Source organism: Cannabis sativa, chromosome X, assembly GCF_029168945.1.
Source record: "Cannabis sativa cultivar Pink pepper isolate KNU-18-1 chromosome X, ASM2916894v1, whole genome shotgun sequence".
NCBI classification, from domain to species: domain Eukaryota; kingdom Viridiplantae; phylum Streptophyta; class Magnoliopsida; order Rosales; family Cannabaceae; genus Cannabis; species Cannabis sativa.
The window spans coordinates 74629865-74648273 of NC_083610.1; the positions used below are offsets into that span (position 1 = coordinate 74629865).

At 37.1% G+C, this 18409-nt stretch overlaps 1 protein-coding gene and 1 long non-coding RNA gene across 2 annotated transcripts; one reads left to right on the plus strand and one right to left on the minus strand.

The window, feature by feature from the left end:
* The first annotated feature begins 264 nt into the window (after positions 1–264).
* On the plus strand, positions 265–15393 carry LOC115697670 (E3 ubiquitin-protein ligase UPL2-like). The gene is made up of 17 exons (XM_030624764.2): positions 265–434; positions 689–815; positions 2338–2433; positions 2510–2716; positions 2874–9465; positions 9698–10782; positions 10877–11176; positions 11256–11460; positions 11805–12085; positions 12193–12488; positions 12716–13844; positions 13935–14081; positions 14167–14247; positions 14324–14549; positions 14640–14779; positions 14874–14980; positions 15089–15393. Exons 2-17 carry the CDS (start codon positions 720–722, stop codon positions 15189–15191), a joined length of 11091 nt encoding a protein of 3696 aa, XP_030480624.2. The 5' UTR covers positions 265–434; positions 689–719; the 3' UTR covers positions 15192–15393.
* Positions 15189–18117, minus strand: LOC133032367 (uncharacterized). The gene is made up of 2 exons (XR_009685051.1): positions 17678–18117; positions 15189–16323 (listed from the first exon to the last, which is right to left on the minus strand). It is a non-coding gene; the product is annotated as an uncharacterized LOC133032367 (long non-coding RNA).
* Between the last annotated feature and the right edge of the window lie 292 nt (positions 18118–18409).

Genomic DNA, 18409 nt, shown 5'->3' on the forward strand with positions numbered 1-18409 from the left:
AAATAAAATTATTAATAATAATATAAAATAAAATAAAATATTTATAATTTTAAATTATATTTTTAAATAACTATTTATTATAATACTATAAAAAATTAACGCTGCTTGCCTAATTTATTCGTAATAATAATTTATAGATTAATATTTGCTAGGTGGTTCAAGAAAATATTACACCACTTATTAAAATTATTAAAAATTAAAATAAAAAATAAATAAAAAGTAAAAAGTGATACAATTACAAATCAACATAGACCTTGACAAACCCCACACACAGACGCCCCCCTTTCTCATTTTCCCTTCTTAGCTTTTGGGGTTTCACTTCTCTCTCTCTCTGTCTCTCTCTCTCTCTAATTCCTTTTATACTTTCTCTCTCATCTGCTCTACAAACTTCGGATGTGTATGCATCCACCGCCCCTCACTCATTTCTCTTTCTGGTATTCTTTCATCGATTTCTCTCTCTCTCTCTCTCTCTCTCTCTCTCTCTCTCTACTTTTTCTGTGTATGTATATACTGTATCTATAGCTGTATCGGTTTATCTGATCTTTATTCTTATTCAGTTTTGAGCTTTGTTTATTTGTCTGTTTTAAAAAAATTTATACTTTATTATGAGTGTTCACTAACTGGGTTTTATTCAAATCACCGATTCGGTTTCTGTTTGTTTTAATGTTTATGTTTTTTTTTGGCTCAGTATTCAGAAGTAGTGAAACTGGGGTGAAGCTATGGCGGCCCCAAGATCGACCTTGCCCTCGAGGTTGCGGCAACTTCTGTCCGGCGATGGCAGCTTCGGTCCTTCGGTCAAACTGGACTCGGACCCTGTGAGTCTTTGTGTATATTTAATTATCAGTCTTTTTGGTTAGTCATAAAACTATATAAGTGGGTGAACTTTTCTAAGGGGAATGTGTTAGTTGTCCCACACTTTCTTCTTTGTGCCACTGATATAGTACTTACAGTAGTTGTTTCGAATTTGGGTTTGACATGTTCAAGATGGGGAACCAAATGATTTTCAAGTAGCTTCATCTTTTCCTTGCTGACAAAAGGGGTTGTGGATGTAAGATTGTGTTCTTTGATTGCAACGAGGCCTCAGTTTTTAGGAGCTCCTCTTTTATTTATGTCCATTGATTGGTGTGGTTGATCTTTTAGACATCTGGTTGAAGAATAGCCTTTAAAATGGAGTTCACTTCAGAGGGTGGGACTTTTCTTATCACTAGTCATTGTATACTTAACCATGTATTTTTCCTTTTGGGAACCTGCTCTGATACCATGAAGAAAATACAAAGGAAAAACAAAGACTACTTCTTTTAGGGGCTTTGATACCCATGAAGAAAACAAGGTGGGAAAACCTATATTGGCAAATAGGATTTGACTATTTTCTCTACAACTTAGACTAGACTATATAAGGAAGAAGGGTTTGTCGGGTTCCTTTCCTTTCAAATTAATAACATTAATTTTGAAGTATCCATCTAGTTAGTTGTCTTTTCCTGTCATAGCATAGGAAAGATGGAGAATATGTTGAATGGAGATGATATTAGCCCTCTTTTATGTTGTTTGGTATTAAGAGTGAAGTTGGAAGGATTGAGATGACATTAATTGTTAAATGTGTCAGTATTATTTTTCAGCATGAATATTGTTACATTTTTAATGGAGGAAATAATTATATGGGACTTTTTTATTTTTACACTTCAAAACATTTTTTTTTACATTTTTACGGAATTCTACATAGAAACCTCTATTACAACTAGTGGAGCAACTTAAATCGCAACCAAAAATCGTATAGCAACCCACATAGAAACTACCGGAGAAACTATTTTAGAAACCCAAACCGTAAATTTGAAAAAAAAGTTAAAAATATAGTATATCGGGTAATTCTCCTAAATATATTTTGTTTCATCTCTTTCTTCAATCTTTCCAAAAATGGTAGGATTGAGTTTTAAAGATTTGGTGGAGAAGGTCTCCCTCCATTGCTCCTTTATCTTCCCCTTGCCAAACAAGAAATTCTTCCTCTACCTTCGTCTTTCCCTCTCCCCTCACTCTCCATCCACCCATATATACTCCATACAACAGTGTAAAACATGAATTTCTTTACCAGTTTGGTAATATTTGCGTGTTTTGAGGCTGTTGTGGAGTATGTGTATGTGTTTGTTAATATTGATGAAGCCACTGGTTCTTTCTGACTTAAAAGATGCATAGCTTGACAGTTTATATTCTGCCAGGGACTGTTTGTTCTGATTTTTTTTTTTTTAAAATGTGCAAACTGATTTTGTCATTTGTTTTAATTTGATTTTCTACCTTATGAGTAATAATCTTATAATAGCCGGAACTACCTTTCTTTGTTTGCAGCCACCTAAAGTCAAAGCTTTTGTTGACAAAGTTATACAATGTCCATTACAAGATATACAAATACCACTCTCTGGTTTTCGTTGGGAGTACACTAAGGTGCGTATATCTGCTTCTGACTTTTATATTATTTGTTGATTTATAATTTTACTTATTTGTTGCTTTTGGTTTTCAGGGGAATTTTCACCATTGGAGGCCTCTTTTTCTTCATTTTGATACATATTTCAAAACGTTTTTGGCTTCTAGGAATGACCTTCTCTTGTCAGATAAAATCTTAGAAGATGAGTGTCCTTTTCCTAAACATGCAATTCTTCAGATTTTGAGGGTGATGCAGATAATATTAGAGAATTGCCCTAACAAGGGTTCGTTTGATGGCTTAGAGGTATGCGCTTTACCCATAAAATAAATAATATTAAATTGCCAGAGTGAAATTTCTCATATATTTTGTTTATTTATTTTAACACTTTTTCATTTTTTGTAACTTTTAATCATCTATCTGTTAATTTTGTTTAAATAAACTTTTTGCCATATTTGTTCAGCATTTCAGGCTCCTACTTGCATCAGCAGATCCCGAGGTCCTCATTGCAACACTTGAAACACTTTCTGCACTAGTAAAGGTTAATCCTTCTAAACTTCATGGAAGTGGGAAGCTGGTTTGTTGTGGTTCAGTGAACAGCTATCTCCTGTCTTTGGCACAAGGATGGGGAAGCAAGGAAGAGGGTTTGGGCTTATATTCTTGCATTATGGCAAATGAAGCTACCCAAGATGATGGGTTGCATTTGTTTCCAGCAGAGGTGCAAGTTGATAGTGACAAGTCCCAATTCCGCGTGGGATCTACCCTTTATTTTGAATTACATGGAAACCCGCAAGGTACAGAAGAAAGCAGTACTAACATTAGCTCTTCTAATTCAAAAGTTATACAAATACCTGATCTACATTTGCGAAAGGAAGATGATTTAGAACTGCTGAAACAATTTATTGAAGAGTTCAAGGTACCTTCTGAGCTCCGGTTCTCACTGTTGACTCGAATCAGATATGCTCGTGCCTTCCGTTCTCCCAGAATATGCAGGTTGTATAGCAGGATTTGCCTTCTTGCATTTACTGTGCTTGTTCAGTCTAGCGATGCTCATGAGGAACTTTTGTCCTTTTTTGCAAACGAGCCAGAATATACTAATGAATTAATCAGGATTGTACGCTCCGAGGAAACTGTTTCTGGAAGCATTAGAACACTTGCTATGTTTGCTTTAGGAGCTCAGTTAGCTGCATATTCAGCGTCACATGAGCGGGCACGGATTTTGAGTGGATCTAGTGTCAGTTTTGCTGGTGGTAACCGTATGATACTACTGAATGTGCTTCAGAAGGCTGTTCTGTCTCTTAAAATCTCCAATGATCCTTCTTCTCTTGCTTTTGTTGAATCGCTTCTTCAGTTCTATTTGCTGCATGTGGTTTCATCCTCAACTACAGGAAGTAATGTAAGGGGGTCAGGCATGGTTCCCACATTCTTACCACTTCTCGAGGATTTTGATCCTACACATTTGCACCTTGTCTGCTTTGCTGTGAAAACTCTACAAAAGCTTATGGACTACAGCAGTTCAGCTGTTTCTCTTTTTAAGGAGCTGGGAGGAGTCGAACTTATGGCTCAAAGACTGCAGATAGAGGTTCATAGAGTCATTGGTTCTGATATGGTTAATGATAATACAATGATGATTGGTGAAAGCTCAAGATGCAGTGATGATCATGTATACTCACAGAAAAGACTCATTAAAGTTTCATTGAAGGCACTTGGCTCTGCCACATATGCTCCTGGGAACTCGTCCAGATCTCAACATTCTCAGGATAGTTCTTTACCTGCTACCTTGTCTCTGATATATGGAAATGTAGATAAGTTTGGTGGTGACATTTATCACTCTGCCGTAACAGTTATGAGTGAAATAATACACAAAGATCCAACTTCTTTTTCTTCTCTGCATGAAATGGGTCTTCCTGATGCATTTATTTCCTCAGTAGCAGCTGGAATTCTTCCTTCTTCAAAGGCCCTTACCTGCGTTCCTAATGGTCTTGGTGCCATTTGTCTCAATGCCAAAGGCTTGGACGCTGTGAAAGAAAGTACAGCATTACGTTTCCTTGTTGACATTTTCACTAGCAAGAAGTACATTGTAGCAATGGATGAAGCAATTGTTCCTTTAGCGAATGCCGTGGAAGAACTCTTACGCCATGTATCTTCACTAAGAAGCACCGGTGTTGATATTATTATTGAAATTGTTGAAAAAATTGCTTCATTTGCGGACAACAATATTATGGGGTCATCTGTAAAAGTTATTGGAAGTACTGCAATGGAAATGGATTCCGAGGATAAAGAAAATGAAGGACATTGTTGTTTGGTTAATGCAGTTGATTCAGCTGCAGAGGGGATCAAGGATGAGCAATTTATTCAACTATCAATCTTCCATTTGATGGTATTGGTTCAAAGAACAATGGAGAATTCTGAAACATGTAGGTTGTTTGTTGAGAAGTCAGGTATTGAAGCATTATTGAAGCTTTTGTTACGACCTAGTATTGTCCAGTCATCTGATGGAATGTCTGTTGCTTTACATAGCACCATGGTCTTCAAGGGTTTTACTCAACATCATTCTGCTGCACTTGCCCATGCATTTTGTTCCTCTCTTAGAGACCACCTTAAGAAAGCTTTGATTGGATTTGATGTTGCTTCAGGGTCCTTATTGGATCCCCGGATGACACAAGACGGTGGAATATTTTCTTCACTGTTCCTTGTTGAGTTTCTTTTGTTTATTGCTGCATCAAAAGACAATCGTTGGGTGACTGCATTACTTGCTGAATTTGGAAGTGGTGGCAAAGATGTTTTAGAAGATATAGGGAGTGTACATCGTGAAATTCTTTGGCAGATCGCTCTTCTTGAGGATGCCAAGCCTGAGATGGAGGATGAAGGTGCTAATTCTTCTACTGAGTCACAACAATCAGAATTGACTACATATGAAAGTGAAGAGCAACGTTTTAACTCTTTCAGGCAGTTCCTTGATCCATTATTAAGAAGGAGAACATCAGGTTGGAATATTGAATCTCAATTTTTTGACCTTATAAGCTTATATCGTGATTTGGGTCGTGCTACTAGTTCTCAACAAAGAACTAGTGATGGTTCTTCAAATATACGTTTTGGATCTGGTCATCAATTGCATCATTCTGGACCTTCAGATTCTAGTGGGCCTCTTAGTAAAAAAGAATATGACAAACAGAGATCATTGTATACTTCCTACTGTGACATGGTGAGATCTCTTTCTTTTCACATTACCCATTTGTTTCAAGAATTGGGGAAGGTAATGTTGCTTCCCTCTCGTCGGCGGGATGATATTGTGAATGTTTCTCCTTCTTCTAAGGTCGTGGCTTCCTCGTTTGCCGCCATTGCATTGGATCATATGAATTTTGAGGGTCATGTGAATGCTTCCAGATCTGAGGTGTCTGTATCAACAAAGTGCCGCTACTATGGAAAGGTGATTGATTTTATTGATGGAAGTCTATTGGAGAGAGCAGATTCTTGTAATCCTGTTCTACTGAATTGCTTGTATGGACTTGGTGTTATGCAATCAGTTTTGACCACATTTGAAGCTACTAGTCAATTGCTATTCACAGTCAATAGGGCTCCAGCATCTCCAATGGACACTGATGATGTAATTTTGAAGCGTGATGAGAAGGATGATACTGACCACTCGTGGATTTATGGTCCTTTAGCTAGTTATGGTAAATTTATGGATCACCTGGTGACGTCATCTTTCATTTTGTCTCCTTTTACAAAGCACTTACTTGTGCAGCCCCTGACCAGTGGTGATGTCCCTTATCCACGTGATGCTGAGACTTTTGTGAAGGTGCTCCAATCCATGGTGCTAAAAGCAGTGCTTCCTGTCTGGTCTCATCCACAATTCATCGAGTGTAGTTATGATTTTATTACTACAGTCATTTCTATCATAAAGCACATTTACTCTGGGATTGAAGTGAAGATTATAAATACCAATACCAGTGCTCGTGTTACTGCCCCTCCTCCAAATGAGACAACTATTTCAACAATTGTTGAGATGGGGTTTTCTAGGTCTAGAGCTGAAGAAGCTTTAAGACAAGTTGGATCAAATAGTGTAGAGTTGGCAATGGAGTGGCTATTCTCCCACCCAGAAGAGGTCCAAGAAGATGATGAACTTGCACGTGCACTTGCCATGTCTCTTGGGAACTCTGATACGGACACTAAGGAAGCTGATACAGATGATTGTGTTCCTCAGCTAGAAGAGGAGATGGTCCAGCTACCCCCTGTTGAAGAATTATTATCTACATGCACAAAGCTTTTGCAAATGAAGGAACCTCTAGCTTTTCCAGTTCGAGATCTGCTGGCAATGATGTGTTCCCAAAATGATGGTCAATATAGGTCAAATATTGTATCATTTGTTGTGGACAAAGTAAAGGAGTGTAGTTTGACTGCTGAGGGTGGAAATGGCACCATGTTATCTGCACTTTTCCATGTTCTTGCTTTAATTTTTCAAGATGATGTGGCAGCACGAGAAATTGCCTCAAAGAGTGGTTTGGTAAAAGTTGCCTCAGATCTGCTTTCTCAATGGGAATCTGGTACTGATTTAGATTGTAGGTTGAAGTGTCAAGTACCAAAGTGGGTTACAACAGCTTTTCTTTCTATTGATCGGCTGTTGCAGGTTGATCAAAAATTGAATTCTGAAATTCCAGAGCAGTTGAAAAAGGATGGTATTAGCGGTCAGCAGGGGTCCATTAGCATTGATGAGGATAAGCAGAACAAGTTTCAGTCTGCATTGGGAGTATCTTTTAAGTATATAGAAATGAAGGAACAGAAACAGTTGATTGAGATTGCATGTGCTTGTATTAAGAACCAGCTTCCGTCTGAAACAATGCATGCTGTTTTGCAGCTATGCGCTACTCTTACCAGAACACATTCTGTAGCTGTTTGTTTTCTTGATGCTGGAGGTTTAAGTTTACTGCTATCACTGCCAACTAGTAGCCTCTTTCCAGGGTTTGACAATATTGCTGCTACAATCATTCGTCATGTCTTGGAAGATCCTCAAACACTTCAGCAGGCTATGGAATTTGAGATAAGGCATAGCCTTGTCGCTGCTGCAAACAGGCACTCAAATGGAAGAGTTTCTCCTCGCAATTTTCTATCAAGTTTAAGTTCTGCCATTTCCCGTGATCCTGTGATTTTTATGCGTGCATCTCAGTCTGTTTGCCAAGTGGAGATGGTTGGTGAAAGGCCATACGTTGTATTATTAAAGGATCGTGACAAGGATAAAAGCAAAGAGAAGGATAAATCTGTGGAGAAAGAAAAACTCATTCTTAGTGATGGGAAGAATGCTTTGGGTAATATAAATACAGCGAGTTCTGGCTATGGGAATGGCAAAGTTAATGATTCAAATATAAAAAGTGTCAAAGCCCATAGAAAATATCCTCAGAGTTTTGTCAATGTGATTGAGCTTCTTTTGGATTCTGTGTGCGCTTATGTACCTCCCTTGAAAGATGACATAGTCACAGATGTACCTCTTGATAATCCATTAGTAACAGATATGGACATTGATGTTGCTGCTGTTAAAGGAAAAGAGAAAGGAAAAGCAATTGCTACTGCTTCTGAAGATAAAGAAACCATCAACAAGGAAGCTTCTGCATCTCTTGCTAAGGTTGTATTTGTCTTGAAGCTTCTGACAGAGATTTTATTGATGTATGCTTCCTCTGCTCATGTTTTGCTTCGAAGAGATGCTGAAGTCAGCACATCAAGGGGTTCCCATCATAAGGGTTTGACTTCCATATGCACTGGTGGAATATTTCATCACATCCTTCTTAAGTTTCTCCCATATGCTCGTAGTACAAAAAAGGAAAAAAGAGTTGATGGTGATTGGAGGCAGAAACTAGCAAGCAGAGCTAGTCAATTTTTAGTGGCAGCATGTGTTCGTTCTTCAGAGGCAAGGAAAAGGGTTTTTACAGAGATTGGTCACATTTTTACTGACTTTGTTGGCTCAGGTAATGGTTATAGGTCACCCAACAATAGCATACAAGCTTTCATTGATCTGCTCAATGATGCTCTGGCTGCCCGTACACCTACTGGTTCATATATATCAGCAGAAGCTGCTGCTACCTTTATAGATGTTGGTCTAGTTGGTTCATTGACCCGAACTCTCAAAGTGTTGGACCTGGACCATGTTGACTCACCTAAAGTTGTTACATGTCTTATCAAGGCTCTGGAGGTTGTCAGTAAAGAACATGTCCATTTTGCTGATTCTAGTACAATAAAGAGTGATATTAATGCTAAGCAGCCTGATGAAAGTCAATCTGGGAGGGCAAATAATGTTGGTAACTCATCCCAATCCATGGATACGGTTTCTCAATCCTTGCATGATTCTGTGCCTCTAGAGCACATTGAGACTTATAATACTGTGCAGTCCTTTGCTGGCTCTGAGGCTATGACAGATGATATGGAACATGACCAAGATCTTGATGGAGGTTTTGCTCCCACCACTGAGGATGATTATATGCATGAAAATTCTGAAGATGCCAGGGGTCTTGAAAATGGCATTGACATAAGGTTTGAAATTCAACCCCATGTGCAAGAAAATCTTGATGAAGATGAGGAGGAAGACGACGATGATGACGATGATGATGAAGAGATGTCTGGGGATGATGGAGATGAAGTAGATGAAGATGAAGATGAAGATGAGGATGATGAGGAGCATAATGACATGGAAGATGAAGTCCATCACTTGCCACATCTCGACACTGATCAAGATGATCATGAGATTGATGATGATGAATTTGATGAGGAAGTGTTGGATGAAGATGAAGAAGATGATGAGGACGATGAAGATGGAGTTATACTGCGGCTGGAAGAGGGCATCAATGGGATTAATGTGTTTGACCATATTGAGGTTTTTGGTAGAGATGACAATTTTCCTAATGAAACTCTCCATGTGATGCCTGTAGAAGTTTTTGGTTCTAGACGTCAAGGGCGCTCTACTTCCATTTACAGTCTTTTGGGCAGAACAGGCGAGAATGCTGCTCCATCACGACACCCTCTTTTGGTGGGGCCATCACTGCACCCAACCCCTCCTAGGCAATCAGGTACTTTTTTTTTTCTTAAATAAAAATCATTGTTCTTGGCAATCTGACTTGATTTTGGCGTTAAACTGATTTATTCTCTCTCTTAAAATAAAGAATTTGACCGTCTTTCTAAACAAATTTTTTTTTTTTTTTTTTTTTTATATAAACAAATTATTTCAAGTTACTCCCCCCTCTAAAGAAATTATTTGTTTTACCTCAATTGCTTTTTGATGCTGAAAATTCAATATTTCAGAGCTTGCTCGTGATGTGGTCACTCCAGATAGGAATTTGGACAACACCTCATCCCAACTTGATGCAATTTTTCGATCGCTGAGAAATGGTCGCCATGGACACCGCCTAAACTTGTGGATGGATGATCACCAGCAAGGTGGTGGATCAAATGCAGGTGTAGTACCCCAAGGCCTCGAGGAGTTGCTTGTTTCCCAATTAAGGCGACCTACCCTTGACAAGACTTCAGGTCAGGGCACATTAGGGCCTCAAAACAAAGATGAAGTTCAGTTACAAATATCAGAAGAAATTGCAAGACCTGAAAACTCTGCTGAGAACAATGTGGATGATGAAAGTCGAGATGTGCCTGCTATAAGTACTGATACTTCTAGAAATGCTACTGTGAGAGCTGCTGTAAGTGAATCTCTACAAGCAGCAGATTTGCCTAGTACACAATCACAATCTGTTGAGATGCAGTTTGAACATAATGATGCAGCTGTACGGGATGTAGAAGCTATTAGCCAAGAAAGTGGTGGGAGTGGAGCAACTTTAGGAGAGAGTCTTCGAAGCCTTGATGTTGAAATTGGAAGTGCTGACGGCCATGATGATGGTGGAGAGAGGCAGGTTGCTTCAGATAGAACACCATTGGGGGATCCACATTCAGCTCGCACAAGAAGAACAAATGTTTCATTTGGAAACTCTTCAACTGTTAGTGCAAGAGATGTGTCCCTGCATAGTGTAACTGAAGTTTCAGAAAATTCTAGCCGAGAAGCAGAGCAGGATAGTTCAACTACAGAGCAGCCAATAAACAGTGATGCTGGTTCTGGTGCAATTGACCCTGCATTCTTGGATGCTCTTCCTGAGGAGCTGCGAGCAGAAGTGCTATCAGCTCAGCAGGCTCAGGCAGCTCCTCCTTCTACTGTTGAACCACAAAATGCTGGAGATATTGATCCAGAATTCCTTGCAGCCCTTCCCCCTGACATTCGAGCTGAAGTTCTTGCACAACAACAAGCTCAAAGGCTACACCAATCTCAGGAACTGGAGGGTCAACCTGTTGAAATGGACACAGTCTCTATAATTGCTACATTTCCTTCTGATTTACGCGAAGAGGTTCATTTTCCTTTTTATATTTTCTGTTTTACATATTAATTTACAGTTTTGCTCTGTTGTGAGAAGTAATTGATTGTTTGTTTTTATTGTTCAGGTGCTTTTAACTTCGTCTGATGCCATAATTTCCAATCTCACACCTGCACTAATTGCAGAGGCAAACATGTTGCGCGAAAGATTTGCCCATCGTTACAATCGTACTCTGTTTGGTGTATATCCTAGAAACCGTAGAGGTGATACTTCTAGGCGAGGGGATGGTATAGGTTCTAGCCTGGAAAGAATTGGGGGCATTGGTCCTCGTAGGACCACAGGAACCAAGGTAGTTGAAGCAGATGGAGTTCCTTTAGTTGATACAGAAGCTTTACATGCAATGATACGGTTACTTCGTATTGTTCAGGTAAGAATAATGATTCATCACTTCTCTATGCTTTCTTTTTCTCTATGTTCAGAAAACTAATGTATCCAAATTTATGCAGCCATTATACAAAGGGCAGCTGCAAAGGCTTCTGTTGAATATATGTGCTCATAGTGAAACTAGAACTTCTCTTGTGAAAATTCTTATGGATATGCTCATCTTTGAGACAAGAAAGCCTATGAATCTAGTAGCTGATGTTGAGCCTCCTTATCGACTTTATGCTTGCCAAACCAATGTCATGTATTCACGCCCTCAATTCTTTGATGGTGAGACCTATTTTCTGCAAATGTAGTAAATTGTTTAATATTATAATTTTACTTGTGTAGGGAGTGAACGTAATTATTTGACCTTGATACTCATTTTATAATAATTATTTGACCTTGAGAACTTGCATGTGTTATTTTACTATTGCCTGTTACCTGTCTTTTGGGGTCAATTTTCTCATGGATTATGGAAGAGTATTTTGTTACTACACAAATAAGTCTAAAGCTCTTCTTGTTTTCTCATCTTTCCCTCATTTCTTAAAGTCTCTGATAATATTTGTTGATATATATTCTTATATATAGTATATACAGTACGGCACTGATTATATGTCAATTTTTTATTATAGGAGTGCCTCCCTTGGTGTCTCGCCGTGTGCTCGAAACTCTAACTTATTTAGCCCGAAATCATCCATATGTGGCAAAGATTTTGCTTCAGTTTCGGTTGCCTTTCCCTGTCCTACAAGAATCTAAGAACAGTGTTGATAAGAAATCTGGCAAAGGTGTGATGGTTGTTGAAGAAAATTGCCAGAATAAAACTGAAAACCAGGATGGATATTTGTGTGCTGTATTGCTTTTGAGCCTCTTGAATCAGCCTCTTTATCTGAGAAGTATATCACATCTGGAACAGGTGAAAACCCACTAATTTGGAAAGTAGGGATGATACTATTGACGTTATAAAAACATTAAATTGTTTTGTTTTAGCTTTAATGATTTTTTAAAATTTTATTTCTCCAGTTACTCAACTTATTGGATGTCATCATCGATAAAGCTGAAACCAAGAAGAGTCTATCTGTTAAATCTGATGCTTCGGTTTCCGAACATCCCTCTGGTCCACAACTTTTGACTTCAGATAGTGAGATGAATCCCGAGTCTGGTGGAACTTCTAATGTTGGTGGTACATCATCTAAGATTGTTGATTTTTCCAGACCCTCAACTTCTGGTGCAGATGATGAATATGACGCTCAAACTGTCCTACTTAGCCTGCCACAAGCAGAACTTCGGCTTCTATGCTCCTTGCTTGCTAGAGAAGGGTATGAAATAGATAATGCTTTATAATTTTTTACGGAGTAGTTACTAATTATCCATGATGATTTCTTATGTTGATTATACTGGTGTCATTTTTATTTTATGACTTGTGTAAGTTCCATAACACTTTTCCTGTTTTTCTTATTATATCTAGGTGGTAAGGCAATATGTATCTTCTCACTCCAGTTTGCCATGTACATTTGGTGTTTGATATTTTGTGTTTACGTTCCAGGTTATCCGATAATGCATACACTCTTGTAGCTGAGGTGATAAAAAAGTTGGTGGCAATTGCTCCTACTCATTGTAATCTGTTCATTACTGAGCTTGCAGAAGCTGTTCAGAAATTGACTAAATCTGCTATGGATGAGTTGCACTTGTTTGGTGAAGCTGTGAAAGCACTCCTCAATACAACATCTTCTGATGGTTCTGCAATTTTAAGAGTCCTGCAGGCGTTGAGCTCCCTTGTTTCGTCACTGGCCGAGAAAGATAAGGAGGAGAAAGAGAAAGATTTGCAGGTTGTGCATTTGAATGCTCCCCCCCTTTCTCAGGTCTGGGACATAAATGCAGCGCTGGAGCCTTTGTGGGTGGAGTTAAGCACTTGCATAAGCAAAATAGAGAGCTATTCGGATTCTAACCCCGATGTCTCAACTTCATTTAAAGCTTCTTCATCTACACCATCTGGCATAGCATCTTCACTGCCTGCTGGAACTCATAACATTATGCCGTACATAGAATCTTTCTTTGTGGTGTGTGAAAAGTTACATCCTGCAATGCAAGGTCCTGGTCATGACTTCAATATTTCTGTGGTATCCGAGATTGATGATGCCTGCACATCTGCCAACCAGCAGAAGGCCTCGAGTTCTACTTTGAAAGTTGATGAAAAACACATTGCTTTTGTGAAGTTTTCAGAGAAGCACAGGAAACTGCTTAATGCTTTTGTTCGGCAGAATCCTGGTTTGCTTGAGAAATCTTTCTCCCTGCTGCTGAAGGTTCCTCGTTTTATCGACTTTGACAACAAGCGTTCTCACTTCAGATCGAAAATTAAGCATCAGCATGACCATCACCACAGTCCTTTGAGAATTTCAGTTAGAAGAGCTTATATTCTTGAAGATTCGTATAACCAATTGCGCATGCGATCAACTGATGATTTGAAAGGGAGGTTGACAGTTCACTTTCAAGGAGAGGAAGGTATTGATGCGGGTGGACTTACAAGGGAGTGGTACCAGCTGCTTTCCAGAGTCATTTTTGACAAGGGAGCACTACTGTTCACAACAGTAGGCAACGAATCAACATTTCAGCCCAATCCCAACTCTGTCTACCAAACAGAGCATCTTTCATATTTCAAGTTTGTTGGACGAGTGGTGAGCACAATGTTTAGTTGATCTTGTTTTCTTCAGCGCTTTTTGACTATTTACGGGCTACAAACTCAGTTCTCTTCTTCTGTTTTACAGGTCGGGAAAGCACTTTTCGATGGGCAGCTCTTAGATGTCCATTTTACACGATCTTTCTACAAGCATATATTGGGGGTCAAGGTCACTTACCATGACATTGAAGCTATTGATCCTGATTACTTTAAAAACCTGAAATGGATGCTTGAGGTATGGTGGATGCCAGAATGTGTATTTGTATTTGCACACCGGTGTTATAGATAAAATAAATAACTGGTGTTTCTCTTGTTTGCAGAATGATATCAGTGATGATCTGAACCTTACTTTCAGCATTGATGCTGATGAAGAAAAGCTGATTTTGTATGAAAGGACAGAAGTAATGTTCTCTCTCTTCCTTGTTTTTGATCTTGCATAATGTCTGTTTTGGTTCTAACTTTACAAACTTATTGAAGGTAACGGACTACGAATTGATTCCTGGTGGACGGAACATCAAAGTGACGGAAGAGAATAAGCACCAATATGTTGATTTAGTTGCTGAACATCGGCTGACAACAGCCATTCGCCCTCAAATAAATGCTTTTATGGAGGGGTTCAATGAATTAATTCATCGGGATCTCATCTCTATTTTCCATGACAAAGAATTAGAACTATTGATCAGTGGGCTTCCAGACATCGATTGTAAGTTCCTTTTTTATGAACAGTTCATTGTCTCTTAGATAGAGAGCATAGAAAATCCTAACAAATAATTGTTGTATTGATCTATCTCAGTGGATGACATGAGGGCAAATACAGAGTATTCTGGATACAGTGCTGCCTCTCCTGTTATACAGTGGTTTTGGGAGGTTGCGCAAGGTTTTAGCAAGGAGGATAAGGCTCGTCTCTTGCAGTTTGTGACTGGAACCTCAAAGGTATTAATTTATAATCTAAAGAACCACGAATTAAGGATCGTTATGAGTTTCGTGTTAATGTATTATAACATTTGTCTTTTCAATTTTTGCACAGGTTCCTTTAGAAGGTTTTAGTGCACTTCAAGGAATATCAGGCTCCCAGAAATTTCAGATACACAAAGCTTATGGAAGCGCCAATCACTTGCCATCTGCACATACTTGGTACTTTACTATTTTTTTTTACTACTTTGATCTTGCATAATTTCATGCTTGGATTACTACTTTGATTTGTCTCTTAAACATTTTCCTTTTTCATTTTTTTTTTTGCAGTTTCAATCAGCTGGATCTACCCGAGTATCCTTCGAAACAACATCTGGAGGAGAGGTTGCTTCTTGCGATTCACGAGGCAAATGAAGGGTTTGGATTTGGCTAATAACCAAGTGTTTTCAAAGTAGTGAGACAAGATTATATGTATAGTTACTCTGCTATAAAGAAAGGTTTATGGGAGGAATTGGGTAGCAAAGGTGGAAGGAATATGAGATAATTGAGAGTTTTGAGTTAATACAAACATGTTTATAAACTGTACAGTCGGTCGTTTTATTGGCAATGGGAAATGCGTCTGGCAGTTTTTTCAATTTGCCAATGCCTTATTCCGTTTTGTTACTATCTTTCATTCTTTTTTATCAAATTATAATTATTTATAGGCATGTTCTTTTTGTTTTTTTAACTAATTTTACTTAACATAGTTTGAAATAATCAAACACATTGCTTCAACCAAAGTCGTTAAGAGCCAAATGAAAGTGGATTCACTCACCTCAAATCTCATCTACAAGTAAATATTACTTTCTTTCACATTACCAATTACTCTAAACATCAATCAATTTAAATCTAAATTTTCATCAAAATTCAATGTTTTAGCAGGGCTCAGACACAAAGAAGGCAAATTGGATAAGATCTTGTGGTTCACTTTGATATCGATCTGCTTGGATTGTTGCGATTTCAGTGAGAATGTCTCTGCACAAGGATTTGTTCAATTATTAGATATTGAGTATGAAGAGACATTCTTTCTAGTGCATTATAATATTTGGTTTGTCTAGCTGTTCATGAAAAACTAGATAATGGTTTAAGATGTCTAATTATAGTTCAAGTCATTAGGAAATGTCCTCTATTAAATGGATTAAAACAATTACATGTAGTACAATAGAGTTAGCAAATATTTGCTAAAAAATGAAAATAATAACAATCCTATTTGCTTATAGTTTTCATAAGAAGACAAGGTTATGAGTCTGCTATCATAGTTATATACATTATTGACTTAAATATTATTAGGGAAACTTACAAAATATTGCTTTTTTTACCAAATGTTTTCAAAAATACTGAGACACGGCAAACTTTATATTTTTACTGTCCAAGCCCATTGTTTTTTCTTTTATACTGCCCAGGCTCAATATATTTACTTTTATACTGTAAACAATAACAAAACATAAACGGCACCTCTCCTTCGTGGTTGGGGACGGACAAATCAACACCGGAATAATAGAAACACGAGGAAAAAATCATAAAATCTGGCAAAGAGAAAAAAATTACTAAATCAACAACAAATTACTGTTTTGTAGTGTTATTTTACTGTTGTTTTAATATGAAAAAAATACCACGTAAATGAAATATTGTGAAAAATGACAGGACATAGAATCTATACCAGTTCTCATAAAGAGCAATGGACAATGGGAAAAAGAACATAATTATTTCAAGAGAATGTGACAATGCTCGAAAACAACACAACAATACTTGAAAATAACACAGCAACAACAAAATCATACACATTGGAACACCAATTAGAAGAAGGAGGAGAGTCAAAAACAAGAGAATTTGAAAACGACAAATTCGACATAGTTGACTATGCGAAGCTTGTTGCTAAAAAAATGGTAGAAAAACTTGAAAACAACAGTAAAAAAAACTAGATCCAGAAATCGACATCAACAACGTGAAGCTAATAGCAGACAAACACCACCCAGAAGTTAAAAAAGGTCGGGCATACAAAGACAAGGAAACACTGAAGAAAGTTTACAGCTACTACGCAATCAAAAACAACTTCCAATACAGTTTTTGAAAACATATTTAATTGGATTTCAGTAAGAATTTTTTTAATATCTTCAATAACAAAGTAATAACCAGAGTTTATAACTCTGGAATGGTAGTATTCCGATCGGGTGTACTTAGATTTTCAATCCTATAAAAAATATAAGAAAACACTACTAAAACAAAAAAAAAAAAACAATAAAGAACATAAAAACAAGCATAAAAAAACTCTGGAATGGTAGTATTCCGATCAGGTGTACTTGGATTCCCAATCCTATATAAAAACATAAAAAAACACTACTAAAACAACACAAAAAAAAATAAAGAATATAAAAAAACAAGCATAAAAAAACATTAGAACTAAAATAATGAAATCACACACCTCAACAACCTTTTTCCCAATTATGATCTCAAACAGATCAATTGATTAAACAATCTCCACTGGGAATTTACCCTTTCCCTAAGAGTTAACAAAACAAAATCAAAACAACAACAAAACACAGAGTCAAACAAACAGAAAACCATAAAATAGGAGGACTAACAAAAAAAACATGCAAAATAAATAAATAAAAAAGAAAAGGGAAATGGAAAATATAATCAACCTGAAAAAAACCCTAAAACAACACAAGATCAATAGAAAAAAAACCTTATCAAAGTTGGGAGACTTTACAAAATAGATTCCAAAGTCTCGAAGTTAAGTTTAAGATTGTTTATGTTGATGAAAAATATTAAACAAAAACAAAAATATGTGTAAGAAGAAGGTCACATGTATGGCATCATGTAATATAAATATATTACAGTCACGATGATATAATTATATATCATGATTTGATTTGCCACCTTTGTCGTTTCTCAACTCCCACTTTCGAAAATTAGCTTCAAGATCTCAACTGGGTTGTAGCCATTTATGCTCCAAAACAACTATATATCTATATAATATATAATATACTCAATCATTGACCTTAACTAAAGCTCTAACTCATCGCCTAGCCTCATGTGAAAACAGAGAGCCAAACAATGCAAATCCCTCTTCTAACTTCAAATCAAGTGGAAAGAGAAGGAGAGAACAAGGATTTAATTGAAGCCCTTGAAGGGTTGGAGAAGTTTCTGGTTGAAAAAAAAAATAGAATAAGAAGATGAGTAGTAAGATATTGGAAAGTGAAATTTATATAATAATTATTAAATATTAAAAAATAATAAAGAATAAAATTAAAAAAAAAAAAGTAAAGAATGTGTCACTTTTGTCACATCCCACGTCCAATCAACTTCTCTAATAAAACAAAAAACTTTAAACATTGATGTGAGAAAATTTTATAGAGATACGAGTAATTAAAAAAAATAAAAAATTTGTGCACAAAAAAATCTATCCTGTTGATTCAAAAAAAAAAGTCTATACTGCCATATAAAAAAACATACACAGTAAAAAAGATAAAAATACCACCTGACATTATAAATGTAATAAATTGAAAAAAGTTAGCAATCCATATAAATTTCCCTATTATTACAACTCTTAAAAAACTTTCGAAAGTTAAAAAATATTTAAAGGAGGAGTTTGAGATAAAAAAATCTTGG

What these genes read in the sequence shown, in the direction of transcription:
- LOC115697670 (XM_030624764.2), top strand. Translation starts at nt 720, where the DNA reads ATGGCGGCCCCAAGATCGACCTTGCCCTCGAGGTTGCGGCAACTTCTG. An exon ending in TCAAACTGGACTCGGACCCT is followed by an intron (nt 816 to 2,337) that starts GTGAGTCTTTGT and finishes CTTTGTTTGCAG; the next exon opens with CCACCTAAAGTCAAAGCTTT. An exon ending in TTGCCATCTGCACATACTTG is followed by an intron (nt 14,981 to 15,088) that starts GTACTTTACTAT and finishes TTTTTTTTGCAG; the next exon opens with TTTCAATCAGCTGGATCTAC.